Raw genomic sequence first — 25,662 nt, forward strand, 5'->3', positions numbered from 1 at the left:
AAGAGGTATTAAGCACCACACTAGAAGTATTAACAGAAGATAACTTGATGGAGATGAGTGCTTCCAAACCAGTGCCAGATGATGAGGAAGACAAGGAAGCAGTGCCAGAAAACAAGTTGACTTTACACAGTCTGGCAGAGTGATTCGGATTATTCAAGACTGATTTTGACTTCTTTTACAGTATGGACCCTTCTGTGATATGGGCGCTAAAGCTAAAGCATAAGGTAGAAGAAGAATTGGTACTATATGGAAACGTTTTTAAAGAAATGAAAAAGGAAAAATGTCAGAAAAGTACAGTGTTTTTTTGGTAAAGTTACACCAAGTGTGCCTGCTTCTCTTCCCTCTCCTTCCACCTCTTCCACCTCTGCCACCTCTGCCACCTCTGAGACTGCAAGACCAACCCCTCCTCTTCTTCCTTCTCAGCCTATTCCAAATGTGAGATGACAAAGATGAAGACCTTTATGATGATCCACTTCTACTTAATGAACAGTAAATATATTTTCTCTTCCTTATGATTTTCTTAATAACATTTTCTTTTCTCTAGCTTACGTTATTATAAGAATACAGTAAATAATATGTATAAAATACAAAATATGTGTTAATTGACTATGTTATTGGTAAGGCTTCCAGTCAACAGTAAGGTATTTGTAGTTAACATTTTTGGGGGAGTCAAAGGTTATACATGGATTGTAGAGTGCATAGGGATAGGCACCCCAACCCCTGCATTGTTTCAGGGTCAACTCTGTATGTCTACACAAAGACTTAAACACAGATGTTTACAGTGTTTTTATTCATAATAACCTCCAGCTGGAAACTACTCAAATGTCCATTAGCAGACAGGCGTACAAATTATGGTATATCCACACAACAGAATATTACTCAGCAATAAAAAGAAACTGATAACAAACAGTAGATCAGTGGTTACTTGAAGTTCAGAGAGTGAATGCCAGAGGCAGGAAGGAACTTTTTGAGGTGATGGAAATGCTCTATATCTAGATTGCAGCAGTGGTTACCTGGGTATGCACATTTGTCAAGATGCATCTAACTGTACACTTAAAATAGGTGCATTTTGTTGTAAATCATATTTCAAACTTGACTTTTAAGAAGATTGTTTTCCAGAGAGCTGAAAATATAAAATTTCTATTAACCTTTGCCTTTCAGACATAGTCTTTGATGATGTACTTTTAGTACTTCATAGGTGTTTTTGAACTTTTTTCTGTATAGTTCTTTCCCCACCCCCTCCAACCTTATGTATTACATGTGCTTACTTTTTGGTAATTAAAACTGTTATGTTGGACGTGATGACTCACGCCTGTAATCCCAGCACCATTGGGAGGCCAAGGTGGGAGGATCTCTAGAGTCCAGGAGTTTGAGACCTGCCTGGTCAACATAGTGGGACTGTGTCTCTGTGAAAAAGAAACAAATATTAGCCAGGCAAGGTATCGCATGCCTTTAGTCCCAGCTACTTGGGAAGCTGAGATGGGAGATCACTTGAGTCCAAGAGTTTGAGGTTACAGTGAGCTATGATTGCGTCGCTGCACTCCAGCCTGAGCGACAGACCAAGACCTTGTCTCTAAAAAAAACCCCAATAAGAAACTGTTATGATCTGTGCAGTATTTACTATTTCATATTGTCCTACATGTACACAGTACTTTCATATGCATTAGATCACCACAACCCAGAAAGTTATTTTAATCCCAATTTTGTAGAAGAAGATTAACCAAAACTCAGATGAAGCAAATTGCTTTTTTCATCTGTTCTCTTTCTTGTCCTCTATTTAATTGCTTTTGTAAAATATCTTTCCTTCTTATTTATTTTCCTTTATTAGTACTCTTTGAGGATTACGTAGTTATTAGAACTAAAACCAATCAAAATCCAAATGAGTTTACGATATGTGCTGAAAATTTTATAGTCTGTGATATCCTTGAGGAAGGAATAATTTCATATTAATTTTTATGTTCTCCTTGCTTGGTACAGTGGACTATAAATGTTTGTTTAATGAATGAGTTTCATTGTTCTAAAAAAATAGTGTGTCCTGTGCATCTGCTTATAACATCTCAAGTATATTTCTAAAATTCTTTTGAAAACTTTTACCAGTAAAACTGATAACATCTCTTGAATAGTCTTAAAAAGTAAACATTGCTCAATAATAAACATCTTTCCATCACTCCATGTTATTGTACAGTATCCCCAAAAAGCAATCACTGCCAGTAATTTGATATATCTTTTATGATTTCTTCTAAGCACATACGTTTTCATCTATGTATGTGATATGCTCCTTTTTAAAAATGTAATTTTGCTGTACGAATTAATTGTAACATGCTTTTTTTTTTTCATTTAATATGACATGGACATCTTTCCAAATCACCACATACAGAGGCACCTCACAGTTTTCAATGTACGTAGAACTTTACATATTTATTCAACCATTTTAAAGCCAGTGAAAGAGATATTTAAACAAGATGAAACATTTTCCACTTTGGGCATGCCTGATAATTTCCAGCTTTTTGTTCATTTTCTTAAGAATATGATTATTGGCCAGGTGTAGTAGCTTATGCCTGTAATCCCAGCACTTTGAGAGGCTGAGGCAGGAGGATCGCTTGAGCTCAGGTGTTTGAGATCACCCTGGGCAATGTAGCAAGACCCTGTCTCTACAAAAAATTTTTTAAAAAATTAGATGGGCTGGGTGCGGTGGCTCACGCCTATAATCCCAACACTTTGGGAGGTTGAGATGGGCGGATCACAAGGTGAGGAGATCAAGACCATCCTGGCCAACAAGGTGAAACCTGATCTCTACTAAAAATACAATAATTAGCTGGGCGTGGCGGTGTGTGCCTGTAATCCCAGCTACTTGGGAGGCTGAGGCAGGAGAATCGCTTGAACCTGGGAGGCAGAGGTTGCAGTGAGCTGAGATTGCATCACTGAACTCCAGCCTGGAGACAGAGCTAGACTCCCTCTCAAAAGAAAAAAAAAATGAGCTGGGCATGGGGGCGTGTGCCTGTACTTAGGAGGCTAAGGTGAGAGGATTGCTTGAGCAAAGGAGGTCAAGGTTGCAGTGAGCTATGATCACACCACTGCACTCCAGCCTGGGTGACAAAGTGAGATCCTGTCTCAAAAATTAAAAGGTAGAAAAATAAATTATTATTGCCTGGGTCTGGACTTTTATTTTTCATTCAAGTAATTGTAAAAATACTACTCTACAAAGATGGCATTCCTTTCCTAATAGAACTATTTGCTAAAAGATAGCACATCATATGACATCTGGCTGTCTGCTTGTATAGGAAAACGTGAACTCAGTATTTAAAAGAAAAATTAGGAGAGTTGGTGTATGATATACAGAAGTTAAGAACTGCTTATCAGTATATTATGAATGCTATCTTAGATCAAGTGGTCTAGAAACAGGTTAGAGTCCAAGATTCTTGTGCAAGAGATTAATTGAGGGGTGCACTCAAGAAATGTTGTAAAAAAGTTTTAGAAGGGGGATTGAAAAAGGGAAGCAGCTCAGTAAAATGTGTTTTAGCTGAATTCTAGCCTTAGCTGGATTCTAGAAGAAGCTGTGGAGTTAGCAATATCTCCAAAAGTTATGCTGTGTACTTCCTTACTTCTCACCCCATACAGAGAAGGATGTACCTCCCCGCTCCTCCCCACCCTGCACCGGCATCTCCTACCCAGGCAGCTCCATTAGCTAAAGGCAATTCCTAGAAGAGAGGAACCTTATAAGAATTATCCTGATTTGCTTAGGATAATGGCCTCTATCCACATCCATATTGCTGCAAAAGGAAGCGACTTAATTCTTTTTTATGGCTGCGTAGTATTCCATGGTGTATATGTACCTCATTTCCTTTATCCAATTTACCGTTGATGGGCACCTAGGTTGATTCTGCATCTTTGCTATTGTGGATAGTGTTGCAATGAACGTAAGAGTGTGTGTTTTTTTGGTAGAAAAATTTATTTCCTTTTGGATTTATACCTAGTAATGGGATTGCTAGGTCAAATGGTAGTTCTGTTTCTTTGAGAAATCTCCAACTGCTTTCCACAGTGACTGAACTAACTTGCATTTCAACAGTGTATAAGCCTTCCCTTTTCTCCTCAGCTTTGCCAGCATCTCTTGTTTTTTGACTTTTTAATAATAGTCATTCTGACTGGTGTGAGATGGTGGTTTTGATTTGGATTTCTTTGATGATTCGTGTTGTTGAGCATTTTTTCACACTTGTTTGCTGCTTGTATGTCTTATTTTGAGGAGCATCTGTTCTTATCTTTTGCCCACTTGTTAATGGGGTTGTTTTTTGCTTATTGAATTAAGTTATAGATTCTGGGTACTAGACCTTTGTTGGATGCCTAGTTTGTGAATAGTTTCTCCCATCCTGTAGGTTGTCGGTTTACTCTGTTGACAACTTCTTTTCCTGTGCAGAAGCTCTTCAGTTTAATTAGGTCTCACTTGTCAGTTTTTGGTTTTGTTGCAATTGCTTTTAGGACTTAGTCATAAATTATTTCCCAAGGCTGATGTCCAACATGGTGTTTCCTAGATTTTCTTCTAGGATTCTTATATTTTAAGGTCTTATATTTAAATCTTTAATCTATTCCATCTTGAGTTAATATTTGTATATGGTGAAAGATAGGAGTCTGGTTTCATTCTTCTGCGTATGGCTAGCCAGCTAGCCTAGCACCATTTATTGAATAGGGAGTCCTTTCTCCATTGCGTATTTTTTTGACAACTTTGTTGAAGCTCAGATGGCTGTAGGTGTACAGCTTTATTTCTGGGTTCTTAATTCTGTTCCATTGGTCTGTGTGTCTGTCTTTTACCAGTACCGTGCTATTTTGGCCTTATAATTTGAAGTCAGGTAATGTGATACCTCTGGCTTTGTTCTTTTTACTTATAATTGTTTTGGCTGTTCAGGCTGTTTTTTTGCTTCTATATAATTTTAGGAGTTTTTTCTAATTCTGTGAAAAATTACATTGGTAGCTTGATAGGAATGTCATTGAAGCTGGAGATTGCCTTGGGCAGTATGGCTGTTTTAACAGTATTGATTCATCCAGTCCATAAGCATGGAATGTTTTTCCATTTGTGTCATGTCTGATTTCCTTCAGCAGTGTTTTGTAGTTCTCTTTGTAGAGATCTTTCGCCTCCTTGGTTAGATGTATTCGTGTGTGTGTGTGTGTGTGTGTGTGTGAGAGAGAGAGAGAGAGAGAGAGTGCATTGTAGATGGGATTGCATTATTGATTTGGTTTTCGGCTTGAATATTATTGGTTAATAGAAATGCTACTGATTTTAGTATGCTGATTTCGTATGCTGAAACTTGAAGTCATTTATCAGTTCCAGGAGCTTTTTGGCAGAGTCTTCTGGGTTCTCTAGGTATAGAATCATATCAGCAGCAAAGAGAGATACTTTGACTTCTTTTCCGATTTGGATGCCTTTTTTTCCCCGCTGCCTGATTGCTGTGGCTAGGATTTCTGGTACTGTGTTGAAAAGGAGTGGTGAGAGTGGACATCCTTGTTTTGTTCTGGTTCTCAAGGGGGATGCTTCCAGCTTTTCCCCATTCAGTATGATGGCTGCGGGTTTGTCATAGATGCTGCATCCTGGAGATTTTGGCATGTTGTATCTCTGTTTTCATTTATTTCAAATAATTTTTTTATTTCTGCTTTAACTTCATTTCTTTATGCAAAAGTCATTCACAAGAAAGTTGTTTAATTCCCATGTAATTGTGTGGTTTTCAGAGATCTTCTTGGTATTGATTTCCATTTTTATTCCACTGTGGTCCGAGAGTATGGTTACTGTTATTTTGATTTTTTTTTTTTTTTTTTTTTGAGATGGAGTCTCACTCTGTTGCCCAGGCTGGAGTGCAGTGGCACGATCTCGGCTCACTGCAAGCTTGGCCTCCTGGGTTTATGCCATTCTCCTGCCTCAGCCTCCCGATTAGCTGGGACTACAGGCGCCCGCCACCACGTCCGGCTAATTTTTTGTATTTTTAGTAGAGACGGGGTTTCACCGTGTTAGCCAGGATGGTCTCGATCTCCTGACCTTGTGATCCGCCCGCCTTGGCCTCCCAAAGTCCTGGGATTACAGGCGCCTGCCACCACGTCCGGCTAATTTTTTGTATTTTTAGTAGAGACGGGGTTTCACCGTGTTAGCCAGGATGGTCTCGATCTCCTGACCTTGTGATCCGCCCGCCTTGGCCTCCCAAAGTCCTGGGATTACAGGCGTGAGCCACCACGCCAGGCCTATTTTGATTTTTTAATTTATTGAAACTTGCTTTATGGACAGGCTTGTGGTCGATCATAGGGTATGTTCTGTGTGCAGATAAAAATAATGTATAGTCTGTGGTTGATGGGTGGAGTATTCTGTAGATGTCTATTAGATCCAATTGGCCAAGTGTCAAACTTAAGTCCAGAGTTTCTTTGTTAGTTTTTTGCCTCAATGATCTAACACTGTCAGTGGGGTATTGAAGTCCCCTACTATTACTATGTGGCTAAGTCTTTTTGTAGGCCAGTAAAACCTTGTTTTATGAATATGGGTGCTCCAGTGTTGGGTGCATATATATGTAGGATAGTTATGTCTTGTTAAATTGAACCCTCTATCATTAGGTAATGACCTTTTGTTTCCATTTTTACTGTTGTTAAAGTCTATTTTATCTGATATAGGAATAGTGACCCCCGCTCTTTTTTGTTTGTTTGCATGATAAATCTTTCTCCAGCCCTTTACTTTGCACCTATGAGTGTCATTGCATGTGAGATGGGTCTCTTGAAGAGACCAGACAAATGGATCTTTTTTTTTTTAATCTACCTTGCAACTCTGTGTCTTTTAAGTGGGGTGTTTAGACCATTTACATTCAAGGTTAATATTGATATGTGAGGTTTTGGTCCTATCATGAAGTTGTTGGTCCTATCATGAAGGTCCTATCATGTATCATGAATGGTTGCTTCATAGTTCTACTGTATGGTTGCTTTATAGGGTCTGTGGACTATGTTCTTAAGTGTGTTTTTGTGGTAGCAGGTATTATTTTTTTGTTTCCATGTTTAGAACTCCCTTAAGGATCTCTCGTAAGGCTGGTCAGGTGGTAACAAATTTCCTTAGCACTTGCTTGTCTGGAAAAGATTTTATTTCTCTTTTACTCATGAAGCTTAGTTTGGCAGGATATGAAATTCTTGGTTGGAATTTCTTTAAGAATGCTGAAAACAGGCCCCAATCCCTTCTGGCTTAAAAAGTTTCTTCTGAGAAGTTTACTATTAACCTGATGGGGTTCCCTTTTTGTGTGATCTGACCTTTTTCTCTAGCTGCCTTTAAGAATTTTTCTTTAGTGTTGACCTTGGACACCCTGGTGACTGTATGCCTGGTGATGTTCATTTTGTATAGTATCTCACAGCTGTTCTCAGATTTCTTGTATCTGGATGTCCACCTTTCTAGCAAGATTAGGGAAATGCTCTTGAGTTATTCCCTCAAATGTTTTTCAGGTTGTTTACTTTTCCGCCTCCTCTCTCAGGAATGTCATTAATTGGTAAGTTTGGTTGCTTTACATAATCCCATATTCCTCAAAGACTCTCTTCATTTTTTTTATTCTTTTTTCTTTATTTTGTCTGACTGAGTTATTCCAGAATACCAGTCTTCGAGGTCCAAAATCTTCTTCCTGGCATTTACTAACTTCCTAAACTTAGGAAGCAATTAAGCCTCTTTAAGCTTCAGTTTTTTTTTTTTTTTTTTTTTTTTTTAATTTCTGAAGTATTTATTGATCATTCTTGGGTGTTTCTCGGAGAGGGGGATATGGCAGGGTCATAGGATAATAGTGGAGAGAAGGTCAGGAGATAAACACATGAACAAAGGTCTCTGGTTTTCCTAGGCAGAGGACCCTGCGGCCTTCTGCAGTGTTTGTGCCCCTGAGTACTTGAGATTAGGGAGTGGTGATGACTCTTAAAGAGCATGCTGCCTTCAAGCATCTGTTTAACAAAGCACATCTTGCACCACCCTTAATCCATTTAACCCTGAGTTGACACAGCACATGTTTCAGAGAGCATGGGGCTGGGGGAAAGGCCATAGATCAACAGCATCCCAAGGCAGAAGAATTTCTCCTAGTCAGAACAAAATGGAGTCTCCTATGCCCACCCCTTTCTACACAGACACAGCAACAATCTGATCTCTCCTTCCTTTCCCCACACTTCCTCCCCTTCTCTTCAACAAAACCGCCATCGTCCTCATGGCCCGCTCCCGATGGTCGCTGTCTCTTCGGAGCTGTTGGGTACACCTCCCAGACAGGGCAGCCGGGCAGAGGCACTCCTCACCTCCCAGACAGGGCGGCTGGGCAGAGGCGCCCCTCGCTTCCCAGACGGGGCCGCCCGGGCAGAGGCGCTCCTCTCCTCCCAGATGGGGCGGCCGGGCAGAGGCGCTCCTCACTTCCCCGACGGGGCCGCCCGGGGAAGAGGCGCTCCTCGCTTCCCAGACGGGGCCGCCCGGGCAGAGGCGCTCCTCAGTTCCTCCCAGACCGGGTGGCAGCCGGGCAGAGGCGCTCCTCACCTCCCAGACGGGGCGGCCGGGCAGAGGCGCTCCTCACTTCCCCGACGGGGCGGCCGAGCAGAGGCGCTCCTCACTTCCCAGAGGGGGCGGCCGAGCAGAGGCGCTCCTCACTTCCCAGACGGGGCGGCCGGGCAGAGACGCTCCTCACTTCCTCCCAGATGGGGTGGCGGCCAGGCAGAGGCGCTCCTCACCTCCCAGACAGGGCGGCCGGGCAGAGGCGCTCCTCACTTCCCAGACTGGGCGGCCGGGCAGAGGCGCTCCTCACCTCCTAGACGGGGCGACCAGGCAGAGGTGCTCCTCACTTCCCAGACGGTGTGGCGGCTGGGCAGAGGTGCTCCTCCCTTCCCAGATGGGGCAGCCAGGCAGAGGCGCTCCTCACTTCCCAGACGGTGTGGCGGCCGGGCAGAGGTGCTCCTCCCTTCCCAGATGGGGCAGCCAGGCAGAGGCGCTCCTCACTTCCCAGACGGTGTGGCGGCCGGGCAGAGGTGCTCCTCCCTTCCCAGATGGGGCAGCCAGGCAGAGGCGCTCCTCACTTCCTCCCAGACGGGGTGGCGGCCAGGCAGAGGCGCTCCTCACTTCCCAGAGGGGGCGGCCGGGCAGAGGTGCTCCTCACTTCCTCCCAGACGGGGTGGCAGCCGGGCAGAGGCACTCCTCACCTCCCAGACGGGGCGGCCGGGCAGAGGTGTTCCTCATCTCCCAGACGGGGCGGCCGGGCAGAGGTGCTCCTCATCTCCCAGACGGGGCAGCCGGGCAGAGGTGCTCCTCACTTCCTCCCAGACGGGGTGACGGCCGGGCAGAGGCACTCCTCACCTCCCAGACGGGGCGGCCGGGCAGAGGCGCTCCTCACCTCCCAGACGGAGTGGTCAGGCAGAGGCGCTCCTCACTTCCCATATGGGGTGGCGGCCGGGCAGAGGCGCTCCTCACTTCCCAGAGTGGGCGGCCGGGCAGAGGCGCTCCTCACTTCCCATAGGGGGTGGCAGCCGGGCAGAGGCGCTCCTCACTTCCCAGATGGGGCAGCTGGGCAGAGGTGCTCCTCACTTCCTCCCAGACGGGGTGGCGGCCAGGCAGAGGCGCTCCTCACTTCCTCCCAGACGGGGTGGCGGCCAGGCAGAGGCGCTCCTCACCTCCCAGAGTGGGCGGCCGGGCAGAGGCGCTCCTCACTTCCCAGAGTGGGCGGCCGGGCAGAGGCGCTCCTCACTTCCCAGAGTGGGCGGCCGGGCAGAGGCGCTCCTCACTTCCCATAGGGGGTGGCAGCCGGGCAGAGGCGCTCCTCACTTCCCAGATGGGGCAGCTGGGCAGAGGTGCTCCTCACTTCCTCCCAGACGGGGTGGCGGCCAGGCAGAGGCGCTCCTCACCTCCCAGACGGGGCGGCCGGGCAGAGGCACTCCTCGCCTCCCAGACGGGGCGGCTGGGCAGAGGCGCTCCTCACCTCCCAGAAGGGGCGGCTGGGCAGAGGCGCTCCTCACTTCCCATATGGGGTGGCAGCCGGGCAGAGGCGCTCCTCACTTCCCAGACGGGGTGGCGGCCAGGCAGAGGCGCTCCTCACTTCCCAGATAGGGCAACAGGGCAGAGGCGCTCCTCACTTCCTCCCAGACGGGGCGGCCGGGCAGAGGTGCTCCTCATCTCCCAGACGGGGCAGCCGGGCAGAGGCGCTCCTCACTTCCTCCCAGACGGGGTGGCAGCCGGGCAGAGGCGCTCCTCACATCCCAGATGATGGGCGGCCGGGCAGAGGCGCTCCTCACTTCCCAGATAGGGCGGCCGGGCAGAGGGGCTCCTCACATCCCAGACGATGGGCGGCCAGGCAGAGACGCTCCTCACTTCCTAGACGGGGTGGCGGTGGGGCAGAGGCTGTAATCTTAGCACTTTAAGAGGCCAAGGCAGGAGGCTGGTAGGTGGAGGTTGCAGAGAGCCGAGATCACACCACTGCACTCCAGCCTGAGCACCATTGAGCATTGAGTTAGCGAGACTCCGTCTGCAATCCCAGCACCTCGGGAGGCCGCGGCAGGCAGATCACTCGAGGCCAGGAGCTGGAGACCAGCCCGGTCAACACGGCGAAACCCCGTCTCCACCAAAAATACAAAAACCATTCAGGCGTGGCGGCGCGCGCCTGCAATCCCAGGCACTCGGCAGGCCAAGGCAGGAGAGTCACAGGAGCCCGAGGCAGGGAGGTTGCAGCAAGCCGAGATCCCGGCAGTACAGTCCAGCTTCGGCAACAGAGGGAGACCGAAAAAAGAAGGAGAGGGAGACCGAAAAAAGAGGGGAGAGGGAGAGGGAGAGGGAGAGGGAGAGGGAGAGGGAGAGGGAGAGGGAGAGGGAGAGGGAGAGGGAGAGGGAGAGGGAGAGGGAGAGGGAGAGGGAGAGGGAGAGGGAGAGGGAGAGGGAGAGGGAGAGGGAGAGGGAGAGGGAGAGGGAGAGGGAGAGGGAGAGGGAGAGGGAGAGGGAGAGGGAGAGGGAGAGGGAGAGGGAGAGGGAGAGGGAGAGGGAGAGGGAGAGGGAGAGGGAGAGGGAGAGGGAGAGGGAGAGGGAGAGGGAGAGCAAGCTTCAGTTTTTAAACATGGAAAATGCAGGTATTATCAACTTAACCTACTTGACAAGATTGTTGTAAGATTCCAGTGAAATAATGTAGAACATTTTACGTTATGAAGCATTATTTATGTGTACAGTATTATCTCACATATCTCAACCCCCCAGCTAACAGACTCTATCCTTAAGGATATTCCTTCTTACTCTCCCTCTTCTCCTTTCACATAGCACAAATTCTGGTCAGTTGACTTGAGTGCAAATGGATTACTTTACTGGGATACAGAAATTTGTCAACCTCCCAACTATAAATATGAAAGCAGCCTATCATATTTACATTTCTTTAATATACCATTTCAAAACTGCAGATTTGTGTTACAGTTATTTCAGTATATGTCCTGTCCCTGTTAATGTGTAGGTTTGTAATAGGGAGATACATTTCATATCTTCTTTGTTTCATCCATGCTGCCTGCCAGACGGTCTTGTACATGGTAGATACTGAATAACTATCAAATGAATAAGTAGTTATTAAGACCAAGATACTTTTCAGAGAAAACTTTACCAACTTCTCTAGGACTAGGACCCCAAATCTGTGCTCAGAGCTTCTAGCTTTGAGCTGTATCTTAACTAGGTGAGATGCAGGATAAAGTGGTATATTAGAACCCATTTTAGAGGTATGACTTCATGTGAAAAGTATCTAGTTAAAAACAAACACAATATAGAGAACTTTTATATAGTTTTAGCCTTCCTTACCTAATAGTGACATAATCCTTCAACAGAAAAAAAAACATGAATAAAGATATGAAAAACCAACTTGAAAGAGAAAAACAAAACACATAAAAACCAGAAATGATGTTTATTCATCTAGAACTTGGAGGAGAGGGTTGGATTGAGGAATTTACAAAAATGGTATAGCAGTAATGAGCTAATTCCTAACCCGGTTATAATGGAGAATCTATAATTTATCTCTAATAATATTAACATGTGTTGAAGTATTCATAATAAACTAGTTTTTAAGAACTTTCACTTAGTAACTGTAGAATTTATCAGTTCTCTTATTTTCCTTTAAAAATTTATATATTATTTTTGTATTTAGGATCATTTTACTTCTCCAGATGAATATGATGACCCTACTGTGCTCTATGAAGCCATAGTATCTCATGAGAAAAACCTCGTAATAGCCCATGAAGGAGACCCTGCATGGCGGAGTGCAGTACTTGCCAACTCTCCCTCCTTGCTTGCTCTGCGGCATGTCATGGATGATGGCACCAATGAATATAAAATCATCATGCTCAACAGACGCTACCTGAGCTTCAGGGTCATTAAAGTAAGTGTTTGAGGTATTTATTTGTGTCCAAAACATAGAAGTTGAATAACTTGATCTAAACTTTTTTTTTTTTTTTTTTTTTTTTTTGAGACAGTCTCACTTTGGGCCCAGGCTGGAATACAGTGGTATGATCATGGGCTTACTGCAGGCTCTCGACCTCCCTTTGCTCCACCTCAACCTGTCGAGAAGCTGGGACTACAGACATGCACCACCATGTCTGGCTAATTTTTGTGTTTTTTGTAGAGATGGGGTTTTGCCATGTTGCACAGGCTGGTCTCACACTCCTGGCCTCAAGTGTTCCACCCAACTCAGCCTCCCAAAGCTGTACAATTACACGTGTGAGCCACCACGCCCAGCCTTGATGTAAACTTTTAAAAAGTGATGGAAAGTTTTTTCACAGAAAAAAAAATGTGATGACCATATTACATTAGTCTTTCTTGTTTATGAGCACTTAATTTTACTTATTTTTTTTTAGTACTTTATTCTGTCCTCTGAAAGTTTCTCATGTGCCATAAAGCCTTAAAATTTTTGGTTATTTCAGTTTTGACAGTCTTTTATCCATTAAATGGCAGGTCTTATATCTTTTATATATGCATTTTGGGCAGCATCTCTTTTTAAAAAGTCAGCACCACATTGCTCATATAATATGATTCCTAGGTTGCAAAATGATAGCATACCATGTACTTAATAGAGATCAGAAGTTAAGTAGTTCATTCTAACTTTTGCTTGTTTGTTTTTTTAAACATCTCAGGGCTTTAAGAGGCTTAATTTCTGAAATTTTATTCTGATAGTTTATAGTTATTTTTTAAATTCACATTAATCAACCCACAAATGTCATAAACATTCAACCGTAAATATTTATCTCTCATTTCTATAAAAGATGTCTATTGTCTTATTTATCAGTGCTTTCCCAAGTTAAAAAACTAAACTGACTTCATTTTACTTGATACTTTAAATACAGAGCATGAAGAAAGAGCTCTGTAGATGCTTATTATTTAGCAACCTGCTAATGACAAAGGGAAATTGGTTACCTCCTATTTAAATGTGACCTACTTACATTTGTTCCCTGCTTTTCACAACTGGTTATCATATTATCTTTTGTATTCCTTCCATTTCTGCTCTTCTGTTTCTGTAAATTTTATTCTTGGCCCCTTAACCTAATTCCCTTGTGTTCTGGTTTTCAGGTGAATAAGGAATGTGTTCGAGGTCTTTGGGCAGGGCAACAGCAGGAGCTTGTTTTTCTACGTAACCGTAACCCAGAGAGAGGTAGCATCCAAAATGCAAAGCAAGCCCTGAGAAACATGATAAACTCATCTTGTGATCAACCTATTGGCTACCCAATCTTTGTCTCACCCCTGACAACTTCTTACTCTGACAGCCACGAACAGCTTAAAGACATTCTTGGGGGTCCTATCAGCTTGGGAAATATCAGGAACTTCATAGTGTCAACCTGGCACAGGTGAGCCAAGGGGTTGCATTATTCAGTGCTGGTTCCTGACCCTCTTAATCTAGGCAGTGTGCATTATTCCTGACCCTCTTAATCTAGGCAGTGTGCATCACCTAGGAAGCTTGTAGAAAAAATTACAGGTGCCATGGTACAATATGAACCCATTATTTCTGAACTTCAAGAAGTAGAATCTGAGCATTCTTATCTTCAAAATCTTATTAGATAAATCTGATGTATAACTGTGGTTAAGAACCATTGCTCTATTACTTGGTAGAATCTTGGAAAATTCCCTCTAATTTTTTTAACTTTCTATTGTATATTACCACTATTAGAATATTTGGATATTTGTTCTGTACAAACAGGAAATTAAGAGAAAAACATAATATGCAAGTTGATTACTTTTTCTGGTTTACCATTCTGTTCCAACACTAGGGGGAGCACTCTGTACACATTGAGACTTGATGGCAATGCAGAGATACTACTGCCTTTTTAACAATACATTCTCAGATCTGAAATCTACAGTATTTTCAAATATTCACATGATTTTTTTTTCTCTGTCTTTTGTCTAGTAAATTATGTCTGGTGTAGGAACATCATAGTTTGGATGATGAAGAAATATTGCAGAACATAAGCGTTGTTCAGATTCTTAAATATAGCTCAAGAAAACCAAATCTGGCAATTAAAGCAGCAAACTCTCAAATGTTCAATCTCTGCCCAAACAGAAGGCACAATATAAGTCAGGGGAGTGTTCAAAGAAATTTTCTTTCCGAAAAAGATCTAATATGCTGGAATTACCATAAAGAGATTCTTTCCCCTAAGAAAAATGGCATAGAGTGCCCAATTGTCCTTGTTTGCTTAGTCACTCTCCATTTTTTAAAAATAGGAAAAATGATTTCAGCACCTCTCTTCAACTACACTATATTAACAGTATAAATAAATTAGGTTTTCAGGGGTTACATAGTTCAGAGTCACTGAACAGACATTGGCACTGGTAAGAATTCTGTTTCCAGGCCCGGCGCGGTGGCTCACGCTGGGTAATCCCAGCACTTTGGGAGGCTGAGGCGGGCAGATCACAAGGTCAGGAGATCGAGATCATCCTGGCTAACATGATGAAACCCTGTCTCTACTAAAAATACAAAATTAGCTGGACATGGTAGCGGGTGTGTGTAGTCCCAGCTACTCAGGAGGCTGAGGCAGGAGAATCGTTTGAACTTGGAGGTGGAGGCTGCAGTGAGCCGAGATTGCACCACTGCACTCCAGCCTGGTGACAATGAGACTCTGTCTCAAAAAAAAAACCATTTCCAGCTGTGATCTTAATGGTACAACTGAGTTATTTACAGTTCTTTATTATGGTGCAGGACAGATAATAGAGTATATGAAAGATTTGAGGCAGTGAATATGACACGTTTAGTTCTTAAGCCATTCTTTGAAAATGTAATGAGTTTTTTTGTTCCTTATATTGATTGCACCATAAAGACTTTAAAAGGTGAACATTAGTAGCATTTGCAGTTCAGAATAGCTGGAAAAAGAATAAAATACCCATTTTGAAGTGATCTTGGAATAATGCTTCCTACTCTGGTATTTGTTCCTAGGCTTAGGAAAGGTTGCGGAGCTGGATGTAACAGTGGTGGCAATATCGAAGATTCTGATACTGGAGGTGGGACTTCCTGCACTGGTAACAATGCAACAACTGCCAACAATCCCCACAGCAACGTGACCCAGGGAAGCACTGGAAATCCTGGGCAGGGATCAGGAACTGGACTCCACCCACCTGTGACATCTTATCCTCCAACACTAGGTAATGTGAAACAAAGTTATATGTCTAATGTTAGCTTCTTAGCCATAGAGGCTGGTTAGTATATGTGTATAAAGAGGATTACATGTGATCCACTTGGAAATTCAGAAATAGAATTTTTTTTTTTTTTGAGATGGAGTCTTGCTCTGGCTGGAGTGCAGTGGCACAGTCTTGGCTCACTGCAAGCTCCACCTCCCGGGTTCACACCATTCTCCTGCCTCAGCCTCCCGAGTAGCTGGGACTACAGGCCCCCGCCACCACGCCTGGCTAATTTTTTGTATTTTTAGTAGAGACAGGGTTTCACTATGTTAGTCAGGATGTTCTCAATCTCCTGACCTCATGATCTGCCCGTCTCAGCCTCCCAAAGTGCTGGGATTACAGGCGTGAGCCACCACACCCAGCTCAGAAATATAATTTTTTTTATTCCAAGTTGTACATTATTCCATTTGTTCATTTTTTTTATATATATATATTTTATATATTTGTATATATACTTTTTAAACTTGATAATTCAACATAAACATTTTAATATATTAAGGATTCTTTGAAAATATAATTTTTATTTTTATTTTTATTATTTTTCATTTTTTGAGATGGAGTCTCACTCTGTTGCTCAGGCTGGAGTGCAGTGGTGCCATCTCGGCTCACTGCAAGCTCCGCCTCCTGGGTTCACACCATTCTCCTGCCTCAGCCTCCCGAGTAGCTGGGACTACAGGTGCATGCCACTACGCCCAGCTAATTTTTTTTTTTGTATTTTTAGTAGAGACGAGGTTTCAACCGTGTTAGCCAGAATGGTCTTGATCTCCTGACCTCGTGATCCACCCACCTTGGCCTCCCAAAGTGCTGAGATTACAGGCGTGAGCCACCACGCCCGGCTGAAAATATAATTTTTAAAGGCTAACAATATTTAACCTATTATAATTAACTTCTGCCCTGTTGGACAATGACTTGGTTTTTATTCTAACATAATGTTGTAATAATCTTTGTATATAAGTCTTTGTAATCATTTATTATTTTCATAGGTTAGAGACTTTAAAAATGAAATCACTAGGCCAAAGCTTATGAGAATAAGACTCTTGATATATAATGCCAAAAATCTTTCTAGAAAGGTTTTTTTTTTTTAAACCAGTTGGTACTCTCACCAGTCCTATCAACCTTCCCAGCTTTGAAGATTGTCAGTTCCTGCCTCTGCTCCTTGCTTGCTCCAGGCGGGGCAGGAAAAGGGGTGGTCTTTAATTTTATTCTTTTAATTTGCATTACTCTGATACCTAAGAATGGAAGTTTTTAATGAATTTGTCAGCAGCTCCTCTTTCTAAAGTGCCTAGTTACATCTTTTGCCTATTTTTCCATTTGGTTATCTTTTTCTTACTGATTTGTGTTTTATATTCTGGAGCTCTTTCAGTTTTCTGTACCACAAATATCTTTTCCCATTCTGTCCCTTGTCTTTTCATTCTCTTACTGTGAAGAGTTACTTGCCTTCTTCTGATGAGAAGTCCTTAATTTTAGTGAGAACAACTTACTGTTCATTTATTTTATCATTAGTACTTTTTATATCCTAATTAAGAAAATTTTCCCTGTCTCTAGGCCCTCAAAGTATGCTTTTATTAATTTCCCTTTGACATGAGATCTACCATCTACCTGGTGTGCAGAAAGAATCAGGTCTCAACTGTCTCCATATGTCTGGGCAGTTGATCCAGCCATATGGAGAAGTTGATCCTCTCCCCAACTGCCCCCCTGACTACTTCACATGAATCAGATAAAGTTCTAAGACATTTAAATTTAAAGACATTTATTAAATTTAAATATATATATATTTCCAATGGGATTCAAGTGAAGAGACCTAATAGATCAACATTTTGGATGTTCAGAAATACGTATCTGAGATCTGTTTTCTTTTGTGGTTTTTGTAATATATTTTTTATTTGCTAAAGTTTTTTAAAGTTCAAATTCTGTGGCATATGAAAGACATAATTAATAATTAAATATTTTTTATTTAGGTGAAAACCTAAAACTTTCAGTGTTCTTTAAATGTGCTTTTTGTTCTTACCTTGATTAGCTCTTTTTATTTTTAGGTAAAAAGTACATGTAGCTATGTTTTCAATGTAATTAATTTTACATTACTCTTATGAGTCAAGAAAAAGATCAGTCTGAAGAATCATATCAAGCCACTTGAAAAAGGATGCAGAAGAACCTGCTTTTCAGTGCCACCGATCATTCCTATTTAGTAGTGATCCCCAAATGTATATGAAAATTACAGCGTGGTATTCACTGTCTCTCTATAGGCAGTGTAGCTTTTCCTTGGTAGAAGTTGAAAGGGCAGTAATACTATACTTTGAGAAATAGTAGTTATAGAGCTTGCCACATAGTAGGGCCTTAATAAATATTTCTCTTTCTTAACTGGCAAAAATTATATATATTTATGGTATACAACATCATGTTTTGATATGTGAATATATTGTGAAATGATTAAATTAAGCTAGTTAACCTATCCATCACCTCATATACTTATTTCTTTGTGGTAAGAACAATTTTTAAGTATACAACACATTATTATTAACTCTAGTCCCCAGGCTATACAGTAGACCTCCAGAGCTTGTTCCTCTTGACTCAGTGGAACTTTGTACCCTTTGACCAACACCTCCTCTTCCCCAGCCCCTGGCAACCACCATTCTACTCTCCGCTTCTGTGAGTTCAGGGTTTTCAGATTCCACAAGTGAGATCATGCAGTGTTTCTTAGTAAATCCTTCTGACTGTCTCATTTCCGTGAGATATTTCATTTCTGATATATTATGGAAGTATTCTTGTTATTTTAAAATACTTCTGTGAAACATATTTTAGGATTTATCCCAACCTTAAGTCCTGATATTTGCTGTAAAATATTTAATTATTAATTATGTCTTTCATATGCCACAGAATTTGAACTTTAAAAAACTTTAGCAAATAAAAAATATATTACAAAAACCACAAAAGAAAACAGATCTCAGATACGTATTTCTTTTTCTTAACTTTAAAAGTTTTAGGCATAAACATTAAGTTCTATCAGTTCACCAATTAATTGCTTAGGGGAAAAAGTCTTAGAAACTGCAAAACGGAAGTATTGTGTCTGAGTCATTCTACTTTGAGTGAGTGCTGCTGTTTCTCCTCCTAGGCACTAGCCACAGCTCTCACTCTGTGCAGTCGGGCCTGGTCAGACAGTCTCCTGCCCGGGCCTCAGTAGCCAGCCAGTCTTCCTACTGCTATAGCAGCCGGCATTCATCCCTCCGGATGTCTACCACTGGGTTTGTGCCTTGTCGGCGCTCTTCTACCAGTCAGATATCGCTTCGAAACTTGCCATCATCCATCCAATCCCGACTGTCGATGGTGAACCAAATGGAACCCTCAGGTCAGAGCGGCCTGGCCTGTGTGCAGCACGGCCTCCCTTCCTCCAGCAGCTCCAGCCAAAGCATCCCAGCCTGCAAACATCACACTCTCGTGGGCTTTCTTGCCACAGAGGGAGGTCAGAGCAGTGCCACTGACGCGCAGCCAGGCAACACCTTAAGTCCTGCCAACAATTCACACGCCAGAAAGGGAGAAGTGATTTACAGAGTCCAAGTAAGCAAGCCCAGAGGTGGTCTTGTGCTGTTTTTGTTACTTACTTGTTTTTATTTATTTGTTGAATGAAGGACTGTTGTGAAAACACAGCTTATCTTACTTAGTCTCAAGACTAGAATATTTTTGAATGTTGGGGAAAAATTTCTTCAAACTTAAAAACTGAAAGCAAACAGTTTTTGTGATGGTGATATATGTTCCTTGTTCAGCCATTGTCTCATGGACATTGCAGTGAGGTCTACCAGAGGGCTGAAAAGAATTGAAGAGGTAGCTCTTAAGATTTTTTTTTTATTCCATTATAGGAATTTAAAAAGTAATCCCTCTCTGTGAAAAGCATTTTGTTTGAGATTACATAATTTTTCATCATCAAGAAAAAAATGAATTGGAAATGTTTTTATTTACCATGTAGATTGTGGATCCCAGTCAAATTCTGGAAGGGATCAACCTGTCTAAAAGGAAAGAGCTACAGTGGCCTGATGAAGGAATTCGGTTAAAAGCTGGGAGAAATAGCTGGAAAGACTGGAGTCCACAGGAGGGCATGGAAGGCCATGTAAGTTCTTTTACAAGCTGGCGGTCTGGGGCTCTGCCTTTTTTGAAGTCCGCCTCACTTGGATGCATGGTTTTAGCTGATTTATACTTAAACGTATAATTTTCAGAGAAAATTGCTACTACTAATCCTAGGTAGGAGTAAGAGTTTGTGAGTATATTCCAGGTCTCCAGTACTAACTTCTTGTTTTATTCTGAATCATTAGGTGATTCACCGATGGGTGCCTTGCAGCAGAGATCCAGGTACTAGATCCCACATCGACAAGGCAGTGCTTCTGGTCCAGATTGATGATAAATATGTGACTGTAATTGAAACTGGGGTACTAGAACTTGGGGCTGAAGTGTGAGCCAGTGTTTATTATAAAGACATTTCTTTTTCCCTCTCAATTCCAAGGCATTGGAAAAAGAGAGGAGCGAGCAGAAGATGCCTGCAGATATCACTTTGATCCTATGTGGGAGAGACTGAAAATAGAATGAGCTTGGTTAAGCGCCTCTCCTTTGCCCTTCACCCTGACTCCTGTCACTGTCTCCATCCCCAAATAAAGCTGAAATATTTTTTTAAGTTAGCTGCCGAGAAAACATTTTGCATGAAGGATAAAGTTCTGTTAAAATACATCCTTAAAAAAAGTTTTTCCTACGCATTGCCTATGCTTTAAATCAACAAACTCTTCATTTCTAAACTATGATCTCATATTTTTCTAATTTCTTTGCCAAAAATAATTGCCATGTTTTGTCATAGAACATGAAATTCATTTACCTTGATTTTTAAGAACAGACCAGTGTAGAAATGTTCCATTTGACTTATAGCAGTATAAAAGTTTAATGTACAGTGAAAGAGACTATGAACAGACATAGATTTATCTTATTCCTTGAGCGCTAAAAACTTTAATGAAAAAAACTGCACTAATTTTTTACAGCAATGCACTAAAGTCTGAGATTTCTCAGAACATTTATTTATATATAAAAATAAAATACCATTATTTAAATTGCCTTTGGGATTAGCCCCTTCCCTTTCCTTATAAACATAGGTAGCAGGAACTGTGCTGCTCATTTTTCTGTTAGTAGTGTGTACTTCATGCCAGGACATTGGATATTTTCTTTAAAGTGAATATGGAATCTCAAGATATACATAGCTTCATCATTGACATTTCCCAGAGCCAATAGTCAGCGGATCGGTCATGTGAACACCACTGCCAGCTCCTGTGTCTACATCTCAGAGGAGCCCATGTGCTCTGCTTCTCTCCACCAGAGCAAGCTCTGCTGGGCGTGCTTCTGGGAAGAAAACACTTTTCTTTAAGAAGAAGATGAATGTCCAGGAATTTAAAGAAAGGATCGATTGCCTTTTATTTATGAGTTTCTAGCTCTTAAAGTTATTCACATGCAGTTCAGTTAATCAAGTAAAATTTTTTTTCAAATAAAAGTATCCAAGTGGTGCAGTTATTATTATTATATCCTGCTTTAATAATTTTGCTTTTTATTTTTGCCCTCTTCTTTTTCCGTTACTTGAATTTATTTCCTGTAATTTATAGTGTGTAGCTGTAAATTGAAATATTTATAACTGTGAAATTGACTTAATTCATATGTTGTCTCATAACTTAAATTTTATTTTTTTTAAATGCGTATTCAGGGAAATATATTACTCGTATTTACAATTGGGCGATATGGGAACTTCAATTTTGATTTAATTTGCAACTTTTCGCATTTTTTAAATCCTTGATAAAATTTTCCCTTTCGGTGTGAAACTCCAAAGAAAATTGTACATCTCCTCTGAGCATTTAGGAGCAGCCATCTTTCTACCCCTTGTGAATAGATCATTGAAAGAAACAGGTAAAATTAATTTTAATGATACATTTTGTTTAATCCAGTATAGTGAAAGTATTACTATTTCATCATGGTGTCACTAGCCGTATTTCAAGTATTCAATAGCTACATGTACCTAGTGGCTACTGTATAAAGTATCTTTTGTTGAGGTGACAGAAGAGAGAAGTTGTTTTTCCTACTAATTCTGATGTAGATCACATTATAGCATAACATTACAGTAGAAGGAATTAAACTAAGAAAGTAAATAGTGAACATACAGATTTTACTGCATTTCCACTTTAAAACCTATTTATTTTCCCTTTTTCTAATTTTAAACTTCTGTGGTCATTCAGAACCTAATGTGCCTTGTGTTGACATTTCCATAGACTTCACACTTTACAAAATTTACTGTTTAAAAATACTTGTCAAATGATTTACTGAACCTTTATACAAAGGTACCCTTTCTAAATTGACCATTTAAAAATGTATTCTTGTGATACTGTCATTATATTCTGCATTTGCCTCATTTTGGCAGATCTACAGTATGCCATTAAAGTTTAGTGTTGTTTTTGGTTTTGGAGGGTTTTTTTCTGAAACTGAATTTATAATCTATTTCTCTGTATACATATATTTTTAAAATCTTCTGAAAGGAACTATGTTCCCTGCTGCTTGTTCCCTTTCTGAGGTGAGTATGATTTTTTTCATGGTCATTGCCTAGATAAAAGTAGAGCCTTTTCAATCTTAGAGGAAGATAATTCATTTTCCCACACAGAAAAAAAAATCTGACCTTTACATTATTTAATCTGAAGGGCTAGAATTTTTTAATTTCTAGTCCCTCCTCCAAAAAAAAAATTAAACACATCACATACTCTGAAAAGTCAGATTTCAAATGCAAGACTAGATTTTATATGGAACATATATGTTGGGTTTTGATTTTGGGTAGCAATTGATATATATTTTTCTCAAAACAAGTTGAATTTTGTTAACATATATAATTCTTTAGTGAGTTTATAAATTAGGAACCCTGAGAGAAGCCCTGTTGTTTTTCTTAAGAGTCTAAAACTGACAATCTTTTAAAAATCATAATACTTTTCTAGTAATTGCATCGGGGAATTGGTGATAATTGAAGAAAGATCCATTTCTTAAGAATAATTTGATCTAAATTATTATATGGAAATAAACATACTTGCATTAACTAAATTGATCATAAATTCTTGTTCCTGCCTCACCCCTAACCCCCCAGAGAATAGTGAGTGACTTGTTTAGATTCTCTGCTTAACTTTTTTCAGTTATGTACAAGACTTCAGCATACATTAATGTCTTTAGTTTATAAATTTGCCAATGCTTTGATTTCCATAATTTGAAAGTTAAAAGATGTAACTAAAATACTAGCTTTTTTATTCATTTCCTTTTAGTGGAGTTGTATGATTGAAAACTTTGTTTTTTCTTGTTTAATTCTTCCGCCACCCCCTCTTTTGAGAGAAAGGTAATCGTGGAATGAATTATAAATTGTTGCCTTTTTTTCCTTTATTTCTTTCATTCAGTGGCAAAAAACATTTTATAACTCCTAAGTTTTTGGTTAATCTTCCAACTTATACCTTGGTGTGAACTCTCTTTTTACACCATTTTCAACACTGGATAAAACTTTAATGTTGACTTTTTGCTAAAGAACTTTAATTTTTCCAAGAATCTAGATTAACATAAGATGTTGATATTTAAGGAACTTGGAAGAGTAAGTGGTGAGGCTGTATGTATATTTTTTAAGAGATTACCTTTTAGGAAATTAGTGAACAAACTTAACCAGTGTTCTGCCTTCTTTGAGTTTGTTACTGGAGGATGATAATCTATTTCTATTAGATTCGAAGTGTTTTGGAAAATATTTCAAGTATATCTGAAATACTTCTAATTCTTAAAACAGAAGTAGTCAGACAATATTTGTATATTAAGTGAGATATGGAAAATTACTCTGTATACTAAATGTCAGACAATGAAAATGTAAGTTTTTGTGTAGGAAACCCATTAAGAAGATGTGTTTTTCTTTCTAAATTAGTTTATTTTTCCATCACATACCAAAATATAAAAATCAGCCTCACATTTTTCAGCAAGGTTAGCTTATAGCCTTGATAAATTCCTCTGTGCTTCTGAGCAGCATCCTTCTGCCTCTGCTTAGCAGCTCTGCATTTGGTGGATTGCTGTTGTGAGTCATTCATCCAGCACTGGGCCTTTTAAGTTGAAGATTCACCCGGTGTCTAAAATTGTCCTTTTCTTATAGCTAGCTTTCAAGCATCTTTCCTCCTAAATAAATATGTGACTTGAGAAAAAGGTAATAATGATTTTGTCAGAATTCTTTGAATTTATATTTACTAGCTACTTAACCATAAACTGCTATCCAGATTGTTAATTTCATTTATATTTAATTAATTTTTCATGAATATGGACAAAGCCTTTTCTGGGGTGGGTGTGTGTGTGTGTGTGTTTGTTTTTTAAGTCGTCATTATTCATCCGTATTCTTTTTCTGTGTAATGTAATCATATAAAGTTACTTTGGACAGAGACCCAGTTAATTTTCTCCTTTGATAGGACACATGGTTTAGATAAGGTATAAAATGTCCCTTTTTATTCTAGAGGCTTTTCCTTTAATTGAGAGATTAGTGGAGATGATAATGTCAGTCAAGGCTAATGTAGTACATGGAACTTGCTAATGGAGGTTGCACATTCTGTTTCAGTCTTACATGGATATTGTTTCATTGGTGTTGAGGAAGAAGAAAATTAGATACTACCATGCATTGGGACAGCATAATTCTAATATTACATTGAATATGGCTTTTTAAAAATAAGTATTAAAAAGCCAATCGTTTTCTCCATTTATCTTTTTTTATTTTAATTTGGTTGATATGCACCCAGGCCGTCTTATTTTTACTTGTTAAATGTCTAGGAAGAACTGTGATTGGAAAGGAATTAATTATTATACAAATAAATCTGGTAGGATATGAGTGGAGTAAGTTTGCTTGAAACAGAAGTATATTTTCTACTTTGAATCACCTCACCAGAGTCATCTGTCAAGAATTATGTATAACAATTTATCTTTATTGCCTACATACCACATACTCTTTCTGAATTAAGGTAAATAACTTCTATTAGTGAGTTGAACCTCATTATCTGCCATTTTGTGGAATCAACCTTACATTCTTTGGTGGAACTAGAGCTGATTGTCACCACAAGGTTCTATGACAACTCTGTTCTAAGACTTACACCTATTATATAGGGTTATGCCTTTTTTCTTATGCCTCAGCTCTGTACCTGACAATTTATGATTCAGTGGAGCCAAGCTAGAAGGAACAAAGGTCATCTAACACTGTGATGGGGATGAATTCCTGAGTTTTACCTGCACAATGAGGTGGTGCCCCGGAATTGACAACAGAGTAGTGATAGAGCATAAGATGGCTGCTCCAGATGACTCTTGGGTTTAGTGTACTTATGATTGAACAAGATTTTTTATCTATGAAGCTTGATTCTACAACCAAAATAATGGAAATGGGTGGCGAGGGGGGGATCATGTCTGCTTATGCTTTTTAAAAGCTTATAGTTTAAGTAAAAGTAAAATGTAAAAACTGATTAAACCTATACAAGTCTGGCAATGAGCTCTGCATGAGGAAATGGAAGGAGGAATATTGAAAATGATTCTAGGAAAGTGAACGTAAGAAAGGAAAATGGGTTTTCCTTTTCTGATCATGGGCTCTGGAAAGTATTCATGGCCTTTACCAGCATTCAGTATAAACCAGAGATAAGGACATATGTACTTACGTGTGTCTGTGAGTGTGTGTGTGTCTGAGTGTCATTCTGAACAGCTTGTAAATATTGTAGTTGTTTAAAATGGAAAATAAAAGCTGAGTTTTTTTGGCAAATATATTGCGTCAAAAATACAGTATTGACAGTGGATAAAACACTGAGGAAATAAATTTTTTTCATTTTGCCTTCTGTCCATTTTTTGTCAAATTGAGAAAAATTAGAGTACACTATATTAAGTTTTGTATGGCATGTTCACACTTGGTTCTGAAATCATTTTAAACAAGCTTTGGCCTGTAAACATGTGCTTCAACTTGCAATAGATCAAAAGCATACATCATACTTCATGTT

The 25,662-nt window shown here is 40.4% G+C and overlaps 1 protein-coding gene across 12 annotated transcripts in view; it reads left to right on the forward strand.

Annotated features, from left to right (window-relative positions):
• PCNX1 (pecanex 1) overlaps positions 1–25,499 on the forward strand; it is a 205,555-nt gene extending 180,056 nt beyond the window's left edge. For 9 of the 12 annotated variants that reach the window (XM_063651749.1, XM_063651751.1, XM_063651754.1 and 6 more), the window contains 7 exons: positions 2,378–2,398; positions 12,120–12,350; positions 13,535–13,809; positions 15,390–15,595; positions 18,741–19,183; positions 19,590–19,730; positions 19,933–25,499. In XM_063651749.1, coding sequence (XP_063507819.1) covers positions 2,378–2,398; positions 12,120–12,350; positions 13,535–13,809; positions 15,390–15,595; positions 18,741–19,183; positions 19,590–19,730; positions 19,933–20,073 — 1,458 coding nt within the window. In that variant the 3' untranslated portion in view covers positions 20,074–25,499. The remainder of the gene's footprint in view (positions 1–2,377; positions 2,399–12,119; positions 12,351–13,534; positions 13,810–15,389; positions 15,596–18,740; positions 19,184–19,589; positions 19,731–19,932) is intronic. The other 3 variants (XM_054447422.2, XM_054447430.2, XM_054447429.2) reach the window with 1 other exon arrangement.
• The last annotated feature ends 163 nt before the right edge of the window (positions 25,500–25,662 follow it).

Source organism: Pongo pygmaeus, chromosome 15 (assembly GCF_028885625.2).
Source record: "Pongo pygmaeus isolate AG05252 chromosome 15, NHGRI_mPonPyg2-v2.0_pri, whole genome shotgun sequence".
Taxonomy (NCBI): domain Eukaryota; kingdom Metazoa; phylum Chordata; class Mammalia; order Primates; family Hominidae; genus Pongo; species Pongo pygmaeus.